At 41.6% G+C, this 23,247-nt stretch overlaps 1 protein-coding gene across 8 annotated transcripts in view; it reads left to right on the top strand.

The window, feature by feature from the left end:
* Positions 1-23,247, top strand: part of LOC139752957 (uncharacterized) — a 106,414-nt gene that overhangs the window by 4,556 nt on the left and 78,611 nt on the right. For 7 of the 8 annotated variants that reach the window (XM_071669080.1, XM_071669082.1, XM_071669081.1 and 4 more), the window contains 4 exons: positions 854-1,091; positions 6,331-6,535; positions 7,934-8,093; positions 12,480-12,555. In XM_071669080.1, coding sequence (XP_071525181.1) covers positions 854-1,091; positions 6,331-6,535; positions 7,934-8,093; positions 12,480-12,555 — 679 coding nt within the window. Of the gene's footprint in view, positions 1-853; positions 1,092-6,330; positions 6,536-7,933; positions 8,094-12,479; positions 12,556-23,247 lie in introns of those variants that run through there. The other variant, XM_071669086.1, reaches the window with a different exon arrangement.

Genomic DNA, 23,247 nt, shown 5'->3' with positions numbered 1-23,247 from the left:
GATAGGGTTGATACAGATGCTTTGTGGAAGTTTTTAAGAGTATATGGTGTGGGATGTAAGTTGCTAGAAGCAGTGAAAAGTTTTTACCAAGGATGTAAGGCATGTGTATGAGTTTGAAGAGAGGAAAGTGATTGGCTCCCAGTGAATGTCAGTTTGCGGCATGGGTGTATGATGTCTCCATGGTTGTTTAATTTGTTTATGGATGGGGTTGTTCGGGAGATGAATGCAAGAGTTCTGGAGAGGGGCAAGTATGCAGTCTTTTGTGGATGAGAGGGCTTGGGAAGTGAGTCAGTTGTTGTTCGCTGATGATACAGCACTGGTTGCTGATTCAAGTGAGAAACTGCAGAAGTTGATGACTGAGTTCGGTAAAGTTTGTAAAAGAAGAAAGCTGAGAGTAAATGTGAATAAGAGCTAGGTTATTAGGTTCAGTAGGGTTGAGGGACAAGTTAATTGGGAGGTAAGTTTGAATGGAGAAAAACTGAGGAAATGAAGTGTTTTAGATATCTGGGAGTGGACTTAGCAGCGGATGGAACCATGGAAGCGGAGGTGAGTCACATTAGGAAAACATCATGATAGTGAAGTTCTCTGATGCTTAAAGGTTTTAGCCAAGATTTAGATACTTTCATATTCTGTGCACCAATATTTGTAGGAATTGACTTTGTGGTCTTAAGCAGTTATGTGTTATGTGCCATCCTCTTCTCCATTGTACTTGCATTGCTTAATGGTTGTTGCACTGTTACTTAATCGCTCAGCCACTTAGTTCAGATGTGACTCAAATTATGTTTGTTTTATCTTTTATGGTTATGAAGGTTTACTGTAATGATTCTTACTGAAATTTACTTTCACATTTTAGGAAAGCATAAGAGTAATGATGGATATAATACCAAGTTGTGAGGTGAAGAAGAACCTCCATAGGTTCCTCATCTCAGGAGTCCAAGAACAGGATGAACTGTTATCTCTTCGAAGAAAAATAGAAGCTCTAGGCGGAAGGGTAGAAGATCTTAACAGGAACATCTTTACTCCTGTGTGTACCCATGTCATTGCCAAAGAATTTTGCACTACTGAAAAAGTTCTTGGTGCCTTAGCAGGAGGTATGAATGTAACTACATTATATCAGGGTTTTATGATGCAGTGGAATGAAAGCCATAATATTTTTTTTTCTTTCATTTGTAAGCATGAAACAGGCCAAGTTTATGTAAGCTGAAGTTTGGGAAGTTCACTGTACTCCTTGTTCTTGAAGACAGAAGGTCTAAGAGGACTCTCACATCTCATGATTATATTTTGCTTTTGATTTTAGGTCATGGAAATGAAGTTCTACAACTGCAGAAGTTGGTGATTGAGTTTGGAAAAGTTCATGAAATCAGAAAGTTGAGAGTAAATATGAATAAGAGCAAGGTTATTATGATCAGCAGGTTTGAGGAACGAGTTTATTGGGATGTAAGTTTGAAAGGGGAAAAATTGGAAGTCAAGTGTTTTAGATATCTGGGAGTGACTTAGCAGTGAATGGAACCATGGAAGTGGAAGTGAGTCACAGGGTAGGGGAGGGGGCAAAGGCTCAGGGAGTGATGAAGAGTGTGGTGTGGAAGGAGAGAACATTATCTCAGAGAGCAAAAATGGGTATGTTCGAAGGAATAGTAGTTCCAACAATACTATATGGTTGCAAGGAGGATGGATGTGGTTTGGTCACATGGAGAGAATGAGTGAGGAAAGATTGACAAAGAGAATATATGGGTCAGGGGTAAAGGGAACGAGATATCAAAAACACTTCACTTCCTCCAGTTTTTTCTCAATTCAAACTTATCTTTCAATTTACTTGTCCCTCAACCCTACTGAACCTAATAACCTTGCTCTTATTCACATATACTCTCAGCTTTCTTCTTTCACACACTTTACCAAACTCAGTCACCAGCTTCTGCAGTTTCTCACACGAATCAGCAACCAGTGCTGTATCATCAGCAAACAATAACTGATTCACTTCCCAAGCCCTCTCATCCACAACAGACTGCATACTTGCCCTTCTCTGCAAAACTCTTGCATTCATCTCCCTAACCACCCCATCCATAAACAAATTATTCAACCATGGAGACATCACGCACCCCTGCCACAAACCAACATTCACTGGGAACCACTCACTTTCCTCTCTTCCTACACATACACATGCCTTGCATCCTTCATAAAACTTTTCACTGCTTCTAGCAACTTACCTCCCACACCATGTACTCTTGATACCTTCCACAAAGCATCTTTGTCAACCCTATCATATGCCTTCTCCAGACCCATAAATGCTACATACAGATCCCTCTGTTTTTCTAAGTATTTCTCTCATACATTCTTCAAAGCAAACACCTGATTGACACATCCTTTACCACTTATGAAACCACACTGCTCTTCCCCAGTCTGATGCTCTGTTCATGCCTTTACCCTCTCAATCAATACCCTTCCATGCAATTTTCCAGGAATACTCTACAAACTTATACCTCTGTAATTTGAACACCCACCTTTATCCCCTTTGCCTTTGTACAATGGCACTGTGCATGCATTCTGCCAATCCTCAGGCACTTCACCATGAACCATACATACATTGAATATCTTTACCAACCAATCATCAACACAGTCACCCCCTTTTTTAATAAATTCCACAACAGTACCATCCAAACATGCCACCTTACCGGCTTTCACCTTATGCAAAGCTTTCACTACCTCTTCTCTATTTGCCAAACCATTCTCCCTGACCCTATTGCTTCACACATCACCTCAACCGAAACACCCTATATATGCCACTCTATCATCAAACACATTCAACAAACCTTCAAAATACTCACCTCATCTCATTCTCACTTCACCACTACTTGTTATTACTTCCCCATTAGCCCCCTTCATCGATGTTCCCGTTTGTTCTCTTGACTTACGCACTTTATTTACCTCCATTCAAAACTTCTCTTTATTCTCCCTAAAATATAATGATACTCTCTCATCCCACCTCTCATTTGCCCTCTTTTTCACCTGTTGCACCTTTCTCTTGACCTCTTGCCTCTTTCTTTTATACATCTCCCAGTCATTTGTACTATTTCCCTGCAAAAATCATGCAAACGCCTCTCTCTTCTCTTTCATTAACAATCTTACTTCCTCATCCCACTACTCACTACCCTTTCTAATCTGCCCACCTCCCACCTTTCTCATGCCACAAGCATCTTTTGTGCAAGCCATCACTGGTTCCCTAAATACATCCCATTCTTCCCCCACTCCCCCTACATCATTTGCTCTCACCTTTTGCTATTCTGCACTCAATCTCTCCTGGTACTTCCTCACACAAGTCTCCTTTCCAGGCTCACTTACTTTTACCACTCTCTTCACACCAACAGTCTCTCTTCTTTTCTGAACACCTCTACAAATCTTCACCTTCATTTCCACAAGATCACAATCAGACATCCCTCCAGCTGCCTCTCTCATCACATAACATCCAAAAGTCTCTCTTTCACATGCCTATCAATTAACACATAACCCAACAATGCTCTCTGGCCATCTCTCCTACTTACTTACTTATACTTATGTATATGTCTTTTTAAACCAGGTATTCCCAATCACCAGTCCTTTTTCAGCACACAAAACTACAAGCTCATCACCATTTCCATTTACAACATTGACCATCCCATGTACACCAATTATACCCTCAATTGACTCATTACTCACCTTTGCATTCAAATCACCCATCACTATAACCCAGTCTCGTGCATCAAAGCTGCTCCCAAAACACTTGCCTCTCATGATCTTTCTTCACATGACCAGGTGCATAGGCACCAATAATCACCCATCTCTCTCCCTCCACTTTCAGTTTTACCCATATCAATCTAGAGTTTATTATACTTAATCGCCGTCTCCAGTATTAGCGAGGTAGCGCCAGGAAACAGATGAAGAATGGCCCATCCATACATACATACATATATGTACATAAATACACACATATACATACATTTACATGTCAATGTTTTTTTTTTTTTTTTTTTTTTTTTTTTTTTTTTTTTTTTTTATACTTTGTCGCTGTCTCCCGCGTTTGCGAGGTAGCGCAAGGAAACAGACGAAAGAAATGGCCCAACCCCCCCCCATACACATGTACATACACACGTCCACACACGCAAATATACATACCTACACAGCTTTCCATGGTTTACCCCAGACGCTTCACATGCCTTGCTTCAATCCACTGACAGCACGTCAACCCCTGTATACCACATCGACTCCAATTCACTCTATTTCTTGCCCTCCTTTCACCCTCCTGCATGTTCAGGCCCCGATCACACAAAATCTTTTTCACTCCATCTTTCCACCTCCAATTTGGTCTCCCTCTTCTCCTCGTTCCCTCCACCTCCGACACATATATCCTCTTGGTCAATCTCTCCTCACTCATTCTCTCCATGTGCCCAAACCATTTCAAAACACCCTCTTCTGCTCTCTCAACCACGCTCTTTTTATTTCCACACATCTCTCTTACCCTTACGTTACTTACTCGATCAAACCACCTCACACCACACATTGTCCTCAAACATCTCATTTCCAGCACATCCATCCTCCTGCGCACATCTCTATCCATAGCCCACGCCTCGCAACCATACAACATTGTTGGAACCACTATTCCCTCAAACATACCCATTTTTGCTTTCCGAGATAATGTTCTCGACTTCCACACATTTTTCAAGGCTCCCAAAATTTTCGCCCCCTCCCCCACCCTATGATCCACTTCCGCTTCCATGGTTCCATCCGCTGACAGATCCACTCCCAGATATCTAAAACACTTCACTTCCTCCAGTTTTTCTCCATTCAAACTCACCTCATATGTCAATGTATACATATATATACATTTTTTTTTTTTTTTTTTTTTTTTTATACTTTGTCGCTGTCTCCCGCGTTTGCGAGGTAGCGCAAGGATACAGACGAAAGAAATGGCCCAACCCCCCCCCCATACACATGTACATACACACGTCCACACACGCAAATATACATACCTACACAGCTTTCCATGGTTTACCCCAGACGCTTCACATGCCTTGATTCAATCCACTGACAGCACGTCAACCCCTGTATACCACATCGCTCCAATTCACTCTATTCCTTGCCCTCCTTTCACCCTCCTGCATGTTCAGGCCCCGATCACACAAAATCTTTTTCACTCCATCTTTCCACCTCCAATTTGGTCTCCCTCTTCTCCTCGTTCCCTCCACCTCCGACACATATATCCTCTTGGTCAATCTTTCCTCACTCATTCTCTCCATGTGCCCAAACCATTTCAAAACACCCTCTTCTGCTCTCTCAACCACGCTCTTTTTATTTCCACACATCTCTCTTACCCTTACGTTACTTACTCGATCAAACCACCTCACACCACACATACACATACATATTCATACTCAGTTTCTTGCTGTCATGTGTAATCCTAGGATCCTTGATATGCAGGGTTCGTGTAACTTTGAAACTGAACTCTACATGGAAACAGGATAAGATGGGGTCTTTTAGGGATGAGAATCCTCTTTGGAAAAGCTATATGAGTGTTAATAGATGGGATGGAGTATAGATTTTTTAGGAACCTTTCCATGCCTGAGGAGCCCACCTTACTCTGTTCACACATAAAGTACAGTCTCAAAGCTGAAGGAGCCATATAGAAGTAGTTCTGTGATTATGTACCTAACTAACTGACTACTGATGTCAACATTGTTGCATTGTTGTGTCTTTGTCCTTGAGCATAGTGAGAGAAAGGAAGAAGTAGGGTGTCCTGAAAATTAAATGGTCTATGAGGATGATTTGTAGCATGTGAGGGGTTGATTATGTAAATAAAAGTGTCAGAGAAAGTTATGGTAGTGAACCCAGTGAGATTTAGGAGGGCCAATTCAGGTGAACTGAATGGTATATGCTCTTGGAGAGGATGAGTTAAGAGATTGACAAAGAGGATCTGTGTGTGTCAAAAGTAGGGAGTGAGAGACAGGGCCAGATGGAAAGATGGATTGAAGGAGGCTTTTGGCCATCAGGGCCTGGGACATTTAGTAGGGCACGAGGCATACATTGGATATAATGAATTGGAGTGATGTGGTTTAAGGGGAATACATTTTGTCATTGGTGCTGAACCAGGGCAAGTAAAGTGGTCATATAGTAGTCTGTGGTGGCTTGGCTGTGGGTTATAGTTTCAGTTTTCAGTACATTATAGTGTACATGGCAGCTAGAGATTAGATGTGTGCAACTGAGGCTATTGTTCATGTGTTCCCAAAGCTTTTTTTATTATCATTATGTCTTTTGGCGATTTAAGATTAAATGAGACTGAAAATGCTTTGTTTCTTAAATAAGGGAAATGGTTGCTACATCCTGAATACATCACAGACAGTTTCCAGCGAGGTCATTGGTTGAATGAGACTGATTATGAGTTAAGAAACCATGGAAGAGTGGCCCAGTATTGTCGGCAAAACAAGAAAAGGAAAGGAAATGGAATTTACTTTGGCTGGACTATATACATAAAGTTGGAAAATGTGAACATGACAAGGTCATTTCGCAGGTAAGACTTCTTAGTGTGTAAAAGACTTGAGTGTTTCATGGGGGGCTCTATATCTGTATGTGATTCATCTTTTATTGTGTAGGGAAGGTGTTCCTGGATTCTGCCTTCATATTGATACATCACAAGTGAAAAGTCACCTATAGTGAAATTATGTCATTTTCAGTGGACGAAAAAGTAGTCTTGATGAGGAACGTCTCACTCTACAGGAGACCATCATTTCCCTGTTCCAGATTAGAGCTGACTTGAAGCTGCTAGAGTCCAGCAAATGGGGTTCTGAGTTTGTATGATTGAATATAGTTAATTAATTTTGGTGAAGGAGGATCTGTGGCAGGGGTGTGTGATGTCACCATGGTTGTTTAATTTGTTTATGGGTGGGGTGGTGAGGGAATTAAATGCAAAGGTTTTGGAGAGAAAGATGAGTATGCAGTCAGTAGCAGGTGAGAAGAGAAAGATATATGAATATCTTCGAATGACAACAAACTGAATACATAAAGAGAAAAATGTGTTAAATCTAAAACCTTTCGCAAGGAAGATGCAATGTTATTGAATTTTGTAGAATTCTTTGGAACATGAAAATAGATCAGACAAAAAGATAAGGAGCCCAGTTAGAAATCTAGAATAATTATGCAATATACTGCCAGAAAAAATTAGAAACGCTCATCAAACAACTATAGAAACATTGAAAAGAATACTTTGCATGTGACTGAAATCAGTCCCAGATGTTGGTTAACCAAGAAGAGATAATTATATAATGCAGGTGAAAATAATCTTATTCATCAAGCAAGTTGTGTGGTGAACGTTTTGCTCAAGCCCTGCCATCATGGCAGAATCTGTAGGTACTCATAGGTTGTTACGTCTTCTCATTCCCACTTCTGATGCATGTTTTGTCTTGGCCATTCTCTCCTCACTCATCCTTTCCATATGTCCAAGCCATTTCAACACACATAGTTCAGCTTTCTTGGACATACTCCTCTTATAGCCACACCACTCACCTACAGTTTCATTCCTTACTATATTTGTTCAACCCTCCTCAGACCTTAGTAGACTAAAAGCATACCAGATGAAAATGCATGAATACTCAGCAAGAAAACTGGAATGTTTGTTTAATGCATTGCCAAGCTGCACTCCAGTCAGGAGCAGGGAAATGATGGACTTTTATGGAGAAATTAATGTGGGAAACTCTATTCCTGTCCAGTCATTGATGATGATATAGCGTCACTTAAGTTGGCTTTTCATTCTTGGAGTCCTGAGCACTTATTAAAATTATGCAGATAATTACCAGGCCTTGATTGGAGCCTCCAGCATTAAAAATGTTTTTATTTTATCAACCAACAACAGTTATAGAAAATAGTTACTATTGTGATATGCCAGATTATTAGATAGGTTATTTTTTAACAGGGTTATAGCTGCTGGGGGTGCTGAGATTGCTTCATTGGCTGAAGTATCAAAAGTGGACTTGGTTATAAGTGACACAGAAATGCTAACATCAGTCAGACCATTGGTTAGAAGTGTCACTCCAATTGTTGATATCTCTTACATCAAGGATACTCTGATATTAGTGAGTATAGATTACTGTTATTGTGCATTAGAAGAGAAAAAAAACAACTATTGAGTTTGAATTTACTATTATTTCTTTTTTACTATATTACCATATTTTTTGAAGGATGTTAATAGATATTTTTATGCCATGTCCCACTAACTTATTTATATTATTATTATTATACTTTGTCGCTGTCTCCCGCGTTTGCGAGGTAGCGCAAGGAAACAGACGAAAGAAATGGCCCAACCCCGCCCCATACACATGTATATACATACGTCCACACACGCAAATATACATACCTACACAGCTTTCCATGGTTTACCCCAGACGCTTCACATGCCTTGATTCAATCCACTGACAGCACGTCAACCCCGGTATACCACATCGCTCCAATTCACTCTATTCCTTGCCCTCCTTTGACCCTCCTGCATGTTCAGGCCCCGATCACACAAAATCTTTTTCACTCCATCTTTCCACCTCCAATTTGGTCTCCCTCTTCTCCTCGTTCCCTCTACCTCCGACACATATATCCTCTTGGTCAATCTTTCCTCACTCATTCTCTCCATGTGCCCAAACCACTTCAAAACACCCTCTTCTGCTCTCTCAACCACGCTCTTTTTATTTCCACACATCTCTCTTACCCTTACGTTACTCACTCGATCAAACCACCTCACACCACACATTGTCCTCAAACATCTCATTTCCAGCACATCCATCCTCCTGCGCACAACTCTATCCATAGCCCACGCCTCGCAACCATACAACATTGTTGGAACCACTATTCCTTCAAACATAGCCATTTTTGCTTTCCGAGATAATGTTCTTGACTTCCACACATTCTTCAAGGCCCCCAGAATTTTCGCCCCCTCCCCCACCCTATGATCCACTTCCGCTTCCATGGTTCCATCCGCTGCCAGATCCACTCCCAGATATCTAAAACACTTCACTTCCTCCAGTTTTTCTCCATTCAAACTCACCTCCCAATTGACTTGACCCTCAACCCTACTGTACCTAATAACCTTGCTCTTATTCACATTTACTCTTAACTTTCTTCTTCCACACACTTTACCAAAATCAGTCACCAGCTTCTGCAGTTTCTCACATGAATCAGCCACCAGCGCTGTATCATCAGCGAAACAACAACTGACTCACTTCCCAAGCTCTCTCATCCCCAACAGACTTCATACTTGCCCCTCTTTCCAAAACTCTTGCATTTACCTCCCTAACAACCCCATCCATAAACAAATTAAACAACCATGGAGACATCACACACCCCTGCTGCAAACCTACATTCACTGAGATCAATCACTTTCCTCTCTTCCTACACGTACACATGCCTTACATCCTCGATAAAAACTTTTCACTGCTTCTAACAACTTTCCTCCCACACCATATATTCTTAATACCTTCCACAGAGCATCTCTATCAACTCTATCATATGCCTTCTCCAGATCCATAAATGCTACATACAAATCCATTTGCTTTTCTAAGTATTTCTCACATACATTCTTCAAAGCAAACACCTGATCCACACATCCTCTACCACTTCTGAAACCACACTGCTCTTCCCCAATCTGATGCTCTGTACATGCCTTCACCCTCTCAATCAATACCCTCCCATATAATTTACCAGGAATACTCAACAAACTTATACCTCTGTAATTTGAGCACTCACTCTTATCCCCTTTGCCTTTGTACAATGGCACTATGCACGCATTCCGCCAATCCTCAGGCACCTCACTAACTTATTTGTAACTTGAAATTTTGTTTTTTATCAGTGTAGGTTTATGTATTAGTGTAGGTTTATTTAGCCCTCTGCATTCATGTACTGACAAGGTCTTGCAAAATTGTGAACATGTGACTTTATTTCCATAAGTTTGGCATAATATTAGCAATATTGGCTCCCAGGGAAAAAGATATTGTGTCTCCTCTTACTTTTAACCTTAAGATTGAAATTGGGAAAAAGAGGCCTTTGTCCTGAGGTACCAAGGGAGATTGATGAAGATTTGCATGGAGTGAGAATAACATTAACTGAGTAAGTGGAAGAGAACTAGATGGATTTTAGGGAAGTAGTGCTAAAATACATGGGTGAAAAATAATGCAGCTTTATGGTGAGGTGTGGAAGTGTGAGAATGCTATTGACTGCCTTTATTAGACCGTAACTACAGTATGTTTGAAGGAATAGTGGTTCCAACAATGATATATGGTTGCGAGGAGTGGGCTATAGATAGAGTTGTGCGGAGCAGGGTGTATGTGCTGGAAATGAGATGTTTGAGGACAATATGTGGTGTGAGGTGGTTTGAACGAGTAAGTAATGAAAGAGTAAGAGAGATGTGTGGTAATAAAAAGAGTGTGGTTGAGAGAGCAGAAGAGGGTGTTTTGAAATGGTTTGGTCACATGTAGAGAATGAGTGAGGAAAGATTGACAAAGAGGATATATGTGTCAGAGATGGAGGGAACGAGAGAAGTGGGAGACCAAACTGGAGGTGGAAAGATGGAGTGAAAAAGATTTTGAGTGATCGGGGCCTGAACATGCAAGAGGGTGAAAGGCATGCAAGGAATAGAGTGAATTGGAACGATGTGGTATACCGAGGTCGACATGCTGTCAATGGATTGAACCAGGGCATGCGAAGCGTCTGGGGTAAACCATGGAAAGTTCTGTGGGGCCTGGATGTAGAAAGGGAGCTGTGGTTTCGGTACATTATACATGACAGCTAGAGACCGAGTGTGAACAAATGTGGCCTTTTTTGTCTTTTCTTAGCGCTACCTAGCGCATATGCGGGGGGAGGGGGTTGTTATTTAATGTGTGGCAGGTTGGCAATGGGAATTAATAAAGGCAGACAGTATGAATTATGTACATGTGTATATATGTATATGTTGTATGGTTGCGAGGCATGGGCTATGGATAGAGTTGTGCGCAGGAGGATGGATGTGCTGGAAATGAGATGTTTGAGGACAATGTGTGGTGTGAGGTGGTTTGATCGAGTAAGTAACGTAAGGGTAAGAGAGATGTGTGGAAATAAAAAGAGCGTGGTTGAGAGAGCAGAAGAGGGTGTTTTGAAATGGTTTGGGCACATGGAGAGAATGAGTGAGGAAAGATTGACCAAGAGGATATATGTGTCGGAGGTGGAGGGAACGAGGAGAAGTGGGAGACCAAATTGGAGGTGGAAAGATGGAGTGAAAAAGATTTTGTGTGATTGGGGCCTGAACATGCAGGAGGGTGAAAGGAGGGCAAGGAATAGAGTGAATTGGATCGATGTGGTATACCGGGGTTGACGTGCTGTCAGTGGATTGAATCAGGGCATGTGAAGCGTCTGGGGTAAACCATGGAAAGCTGTGTAGGTATGTATATTTGTGTGTGTGGACGTATGTATATACATGTGTATGGGGGTGGGTTGGGCCATTTCTTTCGTTTGTTTCCTTGCGCTACCTCGCAAACGCGAGAGACAGCAACAAAAAAAAAAAAAAGAAAATCTGTGTGTGTATATTTATGTATATGTTGTGATGTATAGGTATGTATATATGTATCAGAAGTTCAGAAGTACAAGTTATAAAGACAAAGTGAGAGCAAATTGCAGATGAAAGGATCAAGTGATTGTGAGTTCTCAGGGGCCTGAACATGGAGGAGGGTGAATGGTATGTATGGGATAAAGTGAATTGGAGCAATGTGGTAAACATGGGGCAAAGTGCTGTCAACGGACTGAGCCAATGATAATGAAGCAGCAAGGGGAAACCATTGAAAGGTGTGTAGAACTAGGTTGAGGTTAGGGGGCTGTGGTTTCAGTGCATTTGATATAACATCCAGAGAGTTGATATGAGGGAATAAGGCCTTTTTTCATCTGTTCCTGGTACAACCTCGCTAATGCAGGAACTGGTGAACTAGTATGAAAGAAATAAGACCTCCCTGGTAAGCTTCAAAAACTTATACCTTTATCCTTGCCACCCATCCCTTTGCACAAAGGCACTGTTTTGCACTGTCATATATCTTGCTTCTTTTCCACAAATACACCTTTTTTCTCAAATCATTTTGATACTGCATTACCTCCAGTTTTTAACATTCATTCTGTTATCCTGTCCATTATAGAGGTTTTTCCAACTGTTTTGATAATTATTATAACCTTTATCTCATCCATGAAATGTGTTTTTTGAATGGGAATTTTCTCCCACATTTTCTTGATCATCATATTGATGTCATTGCCTCATATATCATTTAATACCACCAGGTCTTTGAAGTACTCCATCCATCGATTTATTGCCTCAAAAGGCATCCTCTTGCATCTTATAATTTCTTTTTTTCCCCATTCTTTCTCCTTATATTATTTTCCATCATATTGGTCTGTAGTAGATACTTGTTTTTGTGTATATGTTTTTCTAGAAAGTTATATAGTGACAATTTGTTTTACAGAAAGCTAATCCAGCAGACGTTCACTACTATTTGCTTGATGCTTCAAGAAGAAATATTTCCAGAAAACTTGTTTTTGGTAAGTTGTCTTTCCCATTGGATGTTTTTGTCCTTTCAGTCGTATTATACATGACAGTTGGAGCATAGATGTAAGTGAGGTTGTTGTTCGTGTGGTTTTGGCATTACCTCATTTTATGGGGAGTAATGAACAGGTATTGAAAAAAATATATGTTGTTTCGCTCTTGATAACACTTGAGCTGTAATTAAGTATTGAATTGTTTAGTCACTAACACATGTCTATAAATTTAAATTGATTTTAATTCCTTCTAAATTAATGCTCTTTATTTTAGGAGGATACCAGACATCATTACATGTGTGGTAGGGTGGTGGCGGGAATGGATAAAGGCAGCATGTATGAATATGTACATGTGTATATATATATGTTATCCCTGGGGATAGGGGATTAAGAATACTTCCCACGTATTCCCTGCATGTCGTAGAAGGCGACTAAAAGGGGAGGGAGCGGGGGGGGCTGAAAATCCTCCCCTCTCGTTTTTTTTTGATTTTCCAAAAGAAGGAACAGAGGAGACCAGGTGAGGATATTCCAAAAAAGTCCCAGTCCTCTGTTCTTAACGCTACCTCGCTAACGCGGGAAATGGCAAATAGTTTAAAAGAAAGAAAAGTATATATATATGTATGTGTCTGTGTATGTATATGTATGTATACCTTGAAATGTAGTGAGAAGAGGTAGTGAAAGCTTTGCGGAAGATGAAAGCCGGCAAGGCAGCAGGTTTGGATGGTATTGCAGTGGAATTTATTAAAAAAGGGGGTGACTGTATTGTTGTCTGGTTGGTAAGGTTATTTAATGTATGTATGACTCATGGTGAGGTGCCTGAGGATTGGCGGAATGCGTGCATAGTGCCATTGTACAAAGGCAAAGGGGATAAGAGTGAGTGCTCAAATTACAGAGGTATAAGTTTGTTGAGTATTCCTGGTAAATTATATGGGAGGGTATTGATTGAGAGGGTGAAGGCATGTACAGAGCATCAGATTGGGGAAGAGCAGTGTGGTTTCAGAAGTGGTAGAGGATGTGTGGATCAGGTGTTTGCTTTGAAGAATGTATGTGAGAAATACTTAGAAAAGCAAATGGATTTGTATGTAGCATTTATGGATCTGGAGAAGGCATATGATAGAGTTGATAGAGATGCTCTGTGGAAGGTATTAAGAATATATGGTGTGGGAGGAAAGTTGTTAGAAGCAGTGAAAAGTTTTTATCGAGGATGTAAGGCATGTGTACGTGTAGGAAGAGAGGAAAGTGATTGGTTCTCAGTGAATGTAGGTTTGCGGCAGGGGTGTGTGATGTCTCCATGGTTGTTTAATTTGTTTATGGATGGGGTTGTTAGGGAGGTAAATGCAAGAGTTTTGGAAAGAGGGGCAAGTATGAAGTCTGTTGGGGATGAGAGAGCTTGGGAAGTGAGTCAGTTGTTGTTTGCTGATGATACAGCGCTGGTGGCTGATTCATGTGAGAAACTGCAGAAGCTGGTGACTGAGTTTGGAAAAGTGTGTGGAAGAAGAAAGTTAAGAGTAAATGTGAATAAGAGCAAGGTTATTAGGTACAGTAGGGTTGAGGGTCAAGTCAATTGGGAGGTGAGTTTGAATGGAGAAAAACTGGAGGAAGTGAAGTGTTTTAGATATCTGGGAGTGGATCTGGCAGCGGATGGAACCATGGAAGCGGAAGTGGATCATAGGGTGGGGGAGGGGGCAAAAATCCTGGGGGCCTTGAAGAATGTGTGGAAGTCGAGAACATTATCTCGGAAAGCAAAAATGGGTATGTTTGAAGGAATAGTGGTTCCAACAATGTTGTATGGTTGCGAGGCGTGGGCTATGGATAGAGTTGTGCGCAGGAGGATGGATGTGCTGGAAATGAGATGTTTGAGGACAATGTGTGGTGTGAGGTGGTTTGATCGAGTGAGTAACGTAAGGGTAAGAGAGATGTGTGGAAATAAAAAGAGCGTGGTTGAGAGAGCAGAAGAGGGTGTTTTGAAGTGGTTTGGGCACATGGAGAGGATGAGTGAGGAAAGATTGACCAAGAGGACATATGTGTCGGAGGTGGAGGGAACAAGGAGAAGAGGGAGACCAAATTGGAGGTGGAAAGATGGAGTGAAAAAGATTTTGTGTGATCGGGGCCTGAGCATGCAGGAGGGTGAAAGGAGGGCAAGGAATAGAGTGAATTGGAGCGATGTGGTATACCGGGGTTGACGTGCTGTCAGTGGATTGAAGCAGGGCATGTGAAGCGTCTGGAGTAAACCATGGAAAGCTGTGTAGGTATGTATATTTGCGTGTGTGGACGTATGTATATACATGTGTATGGGGGGGGGGGGTTGGGCCATTTCTTTCGTCTGTTTCCTTGCGCTACCTCGCAAACGCGGGAGACAGCGACAAAGTATAATAAAAAATAAAAAAAAACCTTGAAATGTATAGGTATGTATATGTGCATGTGTGGGTGTTTATTTATATACATGTGTATGTGGGTGGGTTGGGCCATTCTTTCGTCTGTTTCCTTCTGCTACCTTGCTAATGCGGGAGACAACGACAAATTGAAATAAATAAATAATAAACCAGACTTATTCCCATTCATGTCAGCTACAAAATTTGTGTGATCTAGCCATGTGAAACAAAACGAGTACAGGAATTCTATAAGAGTGGTTGATTTATGTGAGAAACTGCAGAGGTTGGTGACTTAAGTTTGGAAAAATGTGTGAAAGGAGAAAGTTGATAGTAAATGTGAATAAGAGCAAGGTTATTAGGTTCAGCAGGGTTGAGGGACAAGTTAGTTGGGATATAAGTTCAAATGTATAAAAATTGGAGGAGGTGAGTGTTTTAGATATCTAGTAGTGGAATTGGCAGTGAACGGAACCATGGAAGCAGAAATGAGTCACAGCATGGGGAAGGGGCGAAGGTTCTGGGAGTGTTGAAGAGTGTGTGGAAAGTTATCTCGGAGAGCAAAAATGGGTGTGTTTGAAGGAATAGTGGTTCCAACAATAATATATGGTTGCAATGTCTGGACTATAGATGGGGTTGTACAGAAAAGGATGGATCTGATGGAAATGAAATGTTTGAGGATCATATGTGGTGTGAGGTGGTTTGATCAAGTAAGTAATGAAAGGGTAAGAGAGATGTGTGGTAATAGAAATAATGTGGTTGAGAGAGCAGAAGAGGGTGTGTTGAAATGGTTTGGACATATGGAGAGAATAAGTGAGGAAAGATTGACAAAGAGGATATATGTGTCAGAGGTAGAGAGAACAAAGAGAAGCGGGAGACCAAATTGGAGGTGGAAGGATGGAGGGAAAAAGATTTGGAGCAACTGGGGCCTGAACGTACAGGAGGGTGAGAGGTGTGCAAGGAACAAGAGTGAATTGGAATGATTTAGTATACTGTGGTCAACATGTTGTCAGTGGATTGAACCCGGACATGTGAAAGGTTTGCGGTAAACCATTGAAAGGTCTGTGGGGCCTGGATGTGGATAGGGAGCTATGGTTTTAATGCATTAGGCATGATAGCTAGAGGCTGAGTGTGAATGAATGTGGCCTTTTTTGTCAGTTTTCCTGTTGCTTCCTAGCTGAAGCAGGGTGTAGCAATGCTGTTTCCTGTAGGGTGGGGTGGCGCCAGGTACCCATTTTATCGACTAATCCCTAAGGGTAGATGAACAGCTGGGTTGACTGTATACTGGTTGCTGCACCCAGGATTGGTTCTATGCGTTCAACCTTGGGTAGCCCGTAAATGCGTCATGGTTAGGAACACTTACTGCTACACCATGATAATCCATATATATGTATATATATATTTATGTAACCAATTGTGATTATATGTATTCACTCTGTTTGATGAACATTAGTGTAAGAAATAGGGCTGTTATATGTGCAGCACTGTGAGAAAGAATACTTCTCACATATTCCCCTCGTATAGTAGAAGGCAACTAAAGGTGGTGGGAGTGAGGGGCTGGAAACCCTCCCCTCCTTGTATTTCAACTCCTTAAAAAGGGAAACAGAAGAAGGAGTCAGGCGGGGAGTGCTCATTCTCCTCGAAGGCTCTGATTGGGGTGTCTGAATGTGTGTGGATGTAACCAAGATGAGAAGTAATGAGAGATAGGTAGTATGTTTGAGGAAAGAAACTTGGATGTTCTGGCTCTGAGTGAAACGAAGCTCAAGGGTAAAGGGGAAGAGTGGTTTGGGAAAGTTTTGGGAGTAAAATCAGGGGTTTGTGAGAGGACAAGAGCTAAGGAAGGAGTAGCACTACTCCAGAAACAGGAGTTGTGGGAGTATGTGATAGAGTGTAGTAAGAAAGTAAATTCTAGATTGATGTGGGTAAAACAGCAAGTGAATGGAGAGAGATGGGTGATTATTGGTGCCCATGCACCTGGCCATGAGAAGAAAGATTAGGAGAGGCAAGTGTTTTGGGAGCAGGTGAGTGAGTGTGTCAGCAGCTTTGATGCAGAATACCGGGATTTAGTGATGGGTGATTTAAATGCGAAGGTGAGTAATGTGGCAGTTGAGGGTATGATTGGTGGACATGGGGTATTCAGTGTTTTGAATGGAAATGGTGCAGAGCTTATGGATTTGTGTGCTGAAAAAAGACTGGTGATTGGGAATACATGGTTTAAAAACAGATGTACATAAGTATACGTATGTGAGTAGGATAGATGGTTAGAGGGCATTATTGGCTTACGTGTTAGGTGATAGGCTTGTAAAAGAGAGGCTTTTGGATGTTAATGTGCTGAGAGGGGCAGCTGGAGGGATGTCTGATCACTATCTTGTGGAGACAAAGGTAAAGATTTGTGGAGGTTTTCAGAAAATAAGAGAGTATGTTGGGGAGAAGAGAGTGGTGAGAGTAAGTGAGCTTGGAAAAGAGACTTGTGTGAGGAAGTACCAGGGGAGACTGAGTGTAGAATGGCAAAAGGTGAGAGCAAATTACGTGAGGGGAGTGGGAGAGATTGAATGTAGAGTGGCAAAAGGTCAGAGCAAATGACATGAGGGGAGTGGGTGAGGAATGGGATGTATTTAGGGAAGCATTGATGGCTTGTGCAAAAGATGTCTGTGGCATGAGAAAGGTGGGAGGTGGGCAGATCAGAAAAGGTAAAGTGGTGGGGTGAGGAAGTAAAGTTGTTAGTGAAAGTGAAGAGAGAGGCCTATGGATGATACATGCAAGGAAGGAGTGCAAATGACTGGGAGATGTGTAAAAGAAAGCAGCAGGAGGTTGAGAGAAAGGTTCAAGGGTTGGAAAAGAGGGCAAATGAGAGTTGGGGTAAGAGAGTATCATTAAACTTTAGGGAGGATAACAAGATGTTTTGGAGGGAGGTAAATAACATGCGTAAGACAAGAGAAGAAATGGGAACATGCGGGAGGTTGAGAGAAAGGTTCAAGGGTTGGAAAAGAGGGCAAATGAGAGTTGGGGTAAGAGAGTATCATTAAACTTTGGGGAGAATAACAAGATGTTTTGGAGGGAGGTAAATAACATGCGTAAGACAAGAGAGCAAATGGGAACATCATTGAAGGGGGCAATTTGGGGAAGTAATAACAAGTAGTGATGAAGTGAGAAGGAGATGGAGTGAGTATTTTGAAGGTTTGTCGAATATGTTTGATTATAGAGTGGCAGATATAAGGTGTTTTGGTCAGGATGGTGTGCAAAGTGAGAGGATCAGGAAGAATGGTTTGGTTAAGAGAGAAGAGATAGTGAAAGCTTTGTGGAAGATGAAATTCGGCAAGGCGGCGGGTTTGGATGATATTGCTGTAGAATTTATTAAGAAGGGGGTGACTGTTGATGTTGATTGGTTGGTAAAGATATTCAGTGTATGTATGGATAATGGTGAAGTGCCTGAGGATTGGCAGAATGCATGCATTGTGCCATTGTACAAAGGTAAAGGGGTTAAAGGTGAGGGTTCAAACTACAGAGGTATAAGTTTGTTGAGTGTTCTTGGGAAATTATATGGGACGGTATTGAGTGAGAGGGTGAAGGCATGTACAGAGCGTCAGATTGGGGAAGAGCAGTGTGGTTCCAGAAGTGGGAGAGGATGTGTGGATCAGGTGTATGTTTCGAAGAATGTGTGTAAGAAATACTAAGAAAAAATAGATGGACTTGTATGTAGCATTTATGGATCTGGAGAAGGTATATGATAGGGTTGATAGAGATGCTTTGTGGAAGGTCTTAAGGGTATATGGTGTGGGAGGTAAGTAGCTACTGTACCTAATAACCTTACTCTTATTCACATTTACTCTCAGCTTTCTCTTTCACACACTTTACCAAACTCAGTCACCAGCTTCTGCAGTTTCTCACCCAATTCAGCCACCAGCACTGTATCATCAGCGAACAACAACTGACTCACTTCCCAAGCTGTCTCATCCACAATAGATTGCATACTTGCCCCTATCTCCAAAAGTCTTGCATTTACCTCCCTAACAACCCCATCCATATACAAATTAAACAACCATGGAGACATCAAGCACCCCTGCTGCAAACCAACATTCTCTGAGAACCAATCAGTTTCTTCTCTTCCTACACGTACACATGACTTACATCCTTGATAAAAACTTTTCATTGCTTTTAATTACTTACCTCCCACACCATATATTCTTAATACCTTCCACAGAGCATCCCTATCAACTCTATCATATGCCTACTCCAGATCCATAAATGCTACAAATAAATCCATTTGCTTTTCTAAGTATTTCTCACATACATTCTTCAAAGCAAACACCTGATCCACACATCCCTTACCACTTCTGAAACCACACTGCTCTTCCCCAATCTGATGCTATGTACATGCCTTCACCCTCTCAATCAATACCCTCCCATATAATTTCCCAGCAATATTCAACACACTTATACCTCTGTAATTTGAGCACTCACTTTTATCCCCTTTGCCTTTGTACAATGGCACTATGCAAGCATTCCGCCAGTCCTCAGGCACCTCACCATGAGTCATACATACGTTGAATAACCTTACTAACCAGTCAACAATACAGGCACCCCCTTTTTTAATAACCACTACTTTTAATCACCACTACTTGTTATCACTTCCCCATTAGCCCCCTTCGCTGATGTTTCCATTTGTTCCCTTGTCTTACGCACTTTATTTACCTCCTTCCAAAACATCTTTTTATTCTCCCTAGACTTTGATGATACTCTCTCACCCCTACTCTCATTTGCCCTCTTTTTCACCTCTTGCACCTTTCTCTTGACCTCCTGCCTCTTTCTTTTATACATCTCCCAGTCATTTGCATTATTTCCCTGCAAAAATTGCCCAAATGCCTCTCTCTTCTCTTTCACATATGTCTTTCTTTCTTTCATACTATTCGCCATTTCCCGCATTAGCGAGGTAGCGTTAAGAACAGAGGACCTGGGCCTTTGAGGGAATATCCTCACCTGGCTCCCCTTCTCTGTTCCTTCTTTTGGAAAATTTAAAAAAAAAGAGAGGGGAGGATTTCCAGCCACCCGCTCCCTCCCCTTTTAGTCGCCTTCTACGACACGCAGGGAATACATGGGAAGTATTCTTTCTCCCCTATCCCCATATATATTTATACATATATATTTATACATATATATTTATACATATACATATACATATTACTATTATTATTATTTTGCTTTGTCGCTGTCTCCCACGTTTGCGAGGTAGCGCAAGGAAACAGACGAAAGAAATGGCCCAATCCACCCCCATACACAATGTACATACATACACGTCCACACACGCAAATATGCATACCTATACATCTCAGTGTACACATATATATACACACACAGACACATACATGTATACCCATGCACACAATTCACACTGTCTGCCTTTATTCATTCCCATCGCCACCTCACCACACATGGAATACCATCACCCTCCCCCCTCATGTGTGCGAGGTAGCACTAGGAAAAGACAACAAAGGCCCCATTTGTTCACACTCAGTCTCTAGCTGTCATGCAATAATGCCCGAAACCACAGCTCCCTTTCCACATCCAGGCCCCACACAACTTTCCATGGTTTACCCCAGACACTTCACATGCCCCGATTCAATCCACTGACAGCACGTCAACCCCGGTATACCACATCGATCCAATTCACTCTATTCCTTGCCCGCCTTTCACCCTCCTGCATGTTCAGGCCCCGATCACAGAAAATCTTTTTCACTCCATCTTTCCACCTCCAATTTGGTCTCCCACTTCTCCTCGTTCCCTCCACCTCCGACACATATATCCTCTTGGTCAGTCTTTCCTCACTCATTCTCTCCAAGTGCCCAAACCATTTCAAAACACCCTCTTCTGCTCTCTCAACCACGCTCTTTTTATTTCCACACATCTCTCTTACCCTTACATTACTTACTCGATCAAACCACCTCACACCACACATTGTCCTCAAACATCTCATTTCCAGCACATCCATCCTCCTGCGCACAACTCTATCCATAGCCCACGCCTCGCAACCATACAACATTTTTGGAACCACTATTCCTTCAAACATACCCATTTTTGCTTTCCGAGATAATGTTCTTGACTTCCACACATTCTTCAAGGCTCCCAGGATTTTCGCCCCCTCCCCCACCCTATGATTCACTTCCGCTTCCATGGTTCCATCTGCTGCCAGATCCACTCCCAGATATCTAAAACACTTTACTTCCTCCAGTTTTTCTCCATTCAAACTTACCTCCCAATTGATTTGACCCTCATCCCTACTGTACCTAATAACCTTGCTCTTATTCACATTTACTCTTAACTTTCTTCTTTCACACACTTTACCAAACTCAGTCACCAGCTTGTGCAGTTTCTCATATGAATCAGCCACCAGCGCTGTATCATCAGCGAACAACAACTGACTCACTTCCCAAGCTCTCTCATCCACAACAGACTTCATACTTGCCCCTCTATCCAAAACTCTTGCATTCACCTCCCTAACAACCCCATCCATAAACAAATTAAACAACCATAGAGACATCACACACCCCTGCCGCAAACCTACATTCACTGAGAACCAATCACTTTCCTCTCTTCCTACACATACACATGCCTTACATCCTCGATAAAAACTTTTCACTGCTTCTAACAACTTGCCTCCCACACCATATATTCTTAATACCTTCCACAGAGCATCTCTATCAACTCTATCATATGCCTTCTCCAGATCCATAAATGCTACATACAAATCCATTTGCTTTTCTAAGTATTTCTCACATACATTCTTCAAAGCAAACACCTGATCCACACATCCTCTACCACTTCTGAAACCACACTGCTCTTCCCCAATCTGATGCTATGTACATGCCTTCACCCTCTCAGTCAATACCCTCCCATATAATTTACCAGGAATACTCAACAAACTTATACCTCTGTAATTTGAGCACTCACTCTTATCCCCTTTGCCTTTGTACAATGGCACTATGCAAGCATTCCGCCAATCCTCAGGCACCTCACCATGAGTCATACATACATTGAATAACCTTACCAACCAGTCAGCAATACAGTCACCCCCTTTTTTAATAAATTCCACTGCAATACCATCCAAACCTGCTGCCTTGCCGGCTTTCATCTTCCGCAAAGCTTTTACTACCTCTTCTCTGTTTACCAAATCATTTTCCCTAACCCTCTCACTTTGCACACCACCTCGACCAAAACACCCTATATCTGCCACTCTATCATCAAACACATTCAACAAACCTTCAAAATACTCACTCCATCTCCTTCTCACATCACCACTACTTGTTATCACCTCCCCATTTGTGCCCTTCACTGAAGTTCCCATTTGCTCCCTTGTCTTACACACTTTATTTACCTCCTTCCAGAACATCTTCATACTTGCTCACCTTTTTGCATTCCTGGCACAACACCTCCCCACAGGAAACGGTATCACCACCCCATGTGACAATGAGGTTGCTGTAAGGTTTTGTTCTGGGACCATTATTCTTCATGATCTAAGTAAATGACAACCAGAAGGTATAGACTTCTTCCTGAATATGCTTGCATATGATGCAAAGGTTTTGAACAAAGTGAAAAGCATGGATGAACACATTAACTTCCAAGGAACCTACACAGACTCTAAAGGTGGTCTAATACTTGGTTGATGAAGTTCAGTCTGAGGAAATATAGGATAATGAGAATGGGTTACAGTGAAAGAAGGATTTGATATGATTATCATATATGAGAAAGACTTGGGAGTCTTCATTTTCCCAAACCTGTTATCACCTAAGGAAAATAGTTGAGGAGACCAACAGTATCCGAGCAAGTATTAGAATTACATTCAAGTTCATAGATTAGGAAATATTCAGCAAGCTGTTCACATTCTATACAAGGCCAAAACTCGAATATGGATCTCAAGTTTAGTCATCACACATGGAGAAGCTCAAATATCTAACAGAGAAGGTCCAAAGGAAAGCAAAAATATGGTACTGGATTTAAGAGAGCTGAGTTTTAGGGAAATGTCAGAGGACTTATATTTGCCCACCTTGGAAAAGAGAAGAGTGTTGGGTGACTTTGTCACAACCTTGTATAAGTTTTTAAAACAGGTTGATGAGATAGACTGAGAACAAGTCTTCAAGAGATGTTGGGATATACCAACCAAAGGACATAATATAAACAAGAATTTTAGTAAGAAAGACATGAAGAAGTCCCTATACAAAAAGACCTTTAATGATGAACAAGATATTTAATTGAGGAATGAATTTTAAGGGAAAACTCAGTATAAAGAGGTTGTTTTAACATGGTGCCTATGGTGTCAATTCCTGCACCAGTTTGC

Source organism: Panulirus ornatus, chromosome 13 (assembly GCF_036320965.1).
Source record: "Panulirus ornatus isolate Po-2019 chromosome 13, ASM3632096v1, whole genome shotgun sequence".
NCBI lineage: Eukaryota > Metazoa > Arthropoda > Malacostraca > Decapoda > Palinuridae > Panulirus > Panulirus ornatus.
The sequence above is the reverse complement of the archived record's forward strand: the minus strand, read 5'-3'. Positions and strand labels throughout refer to the sequence as shown.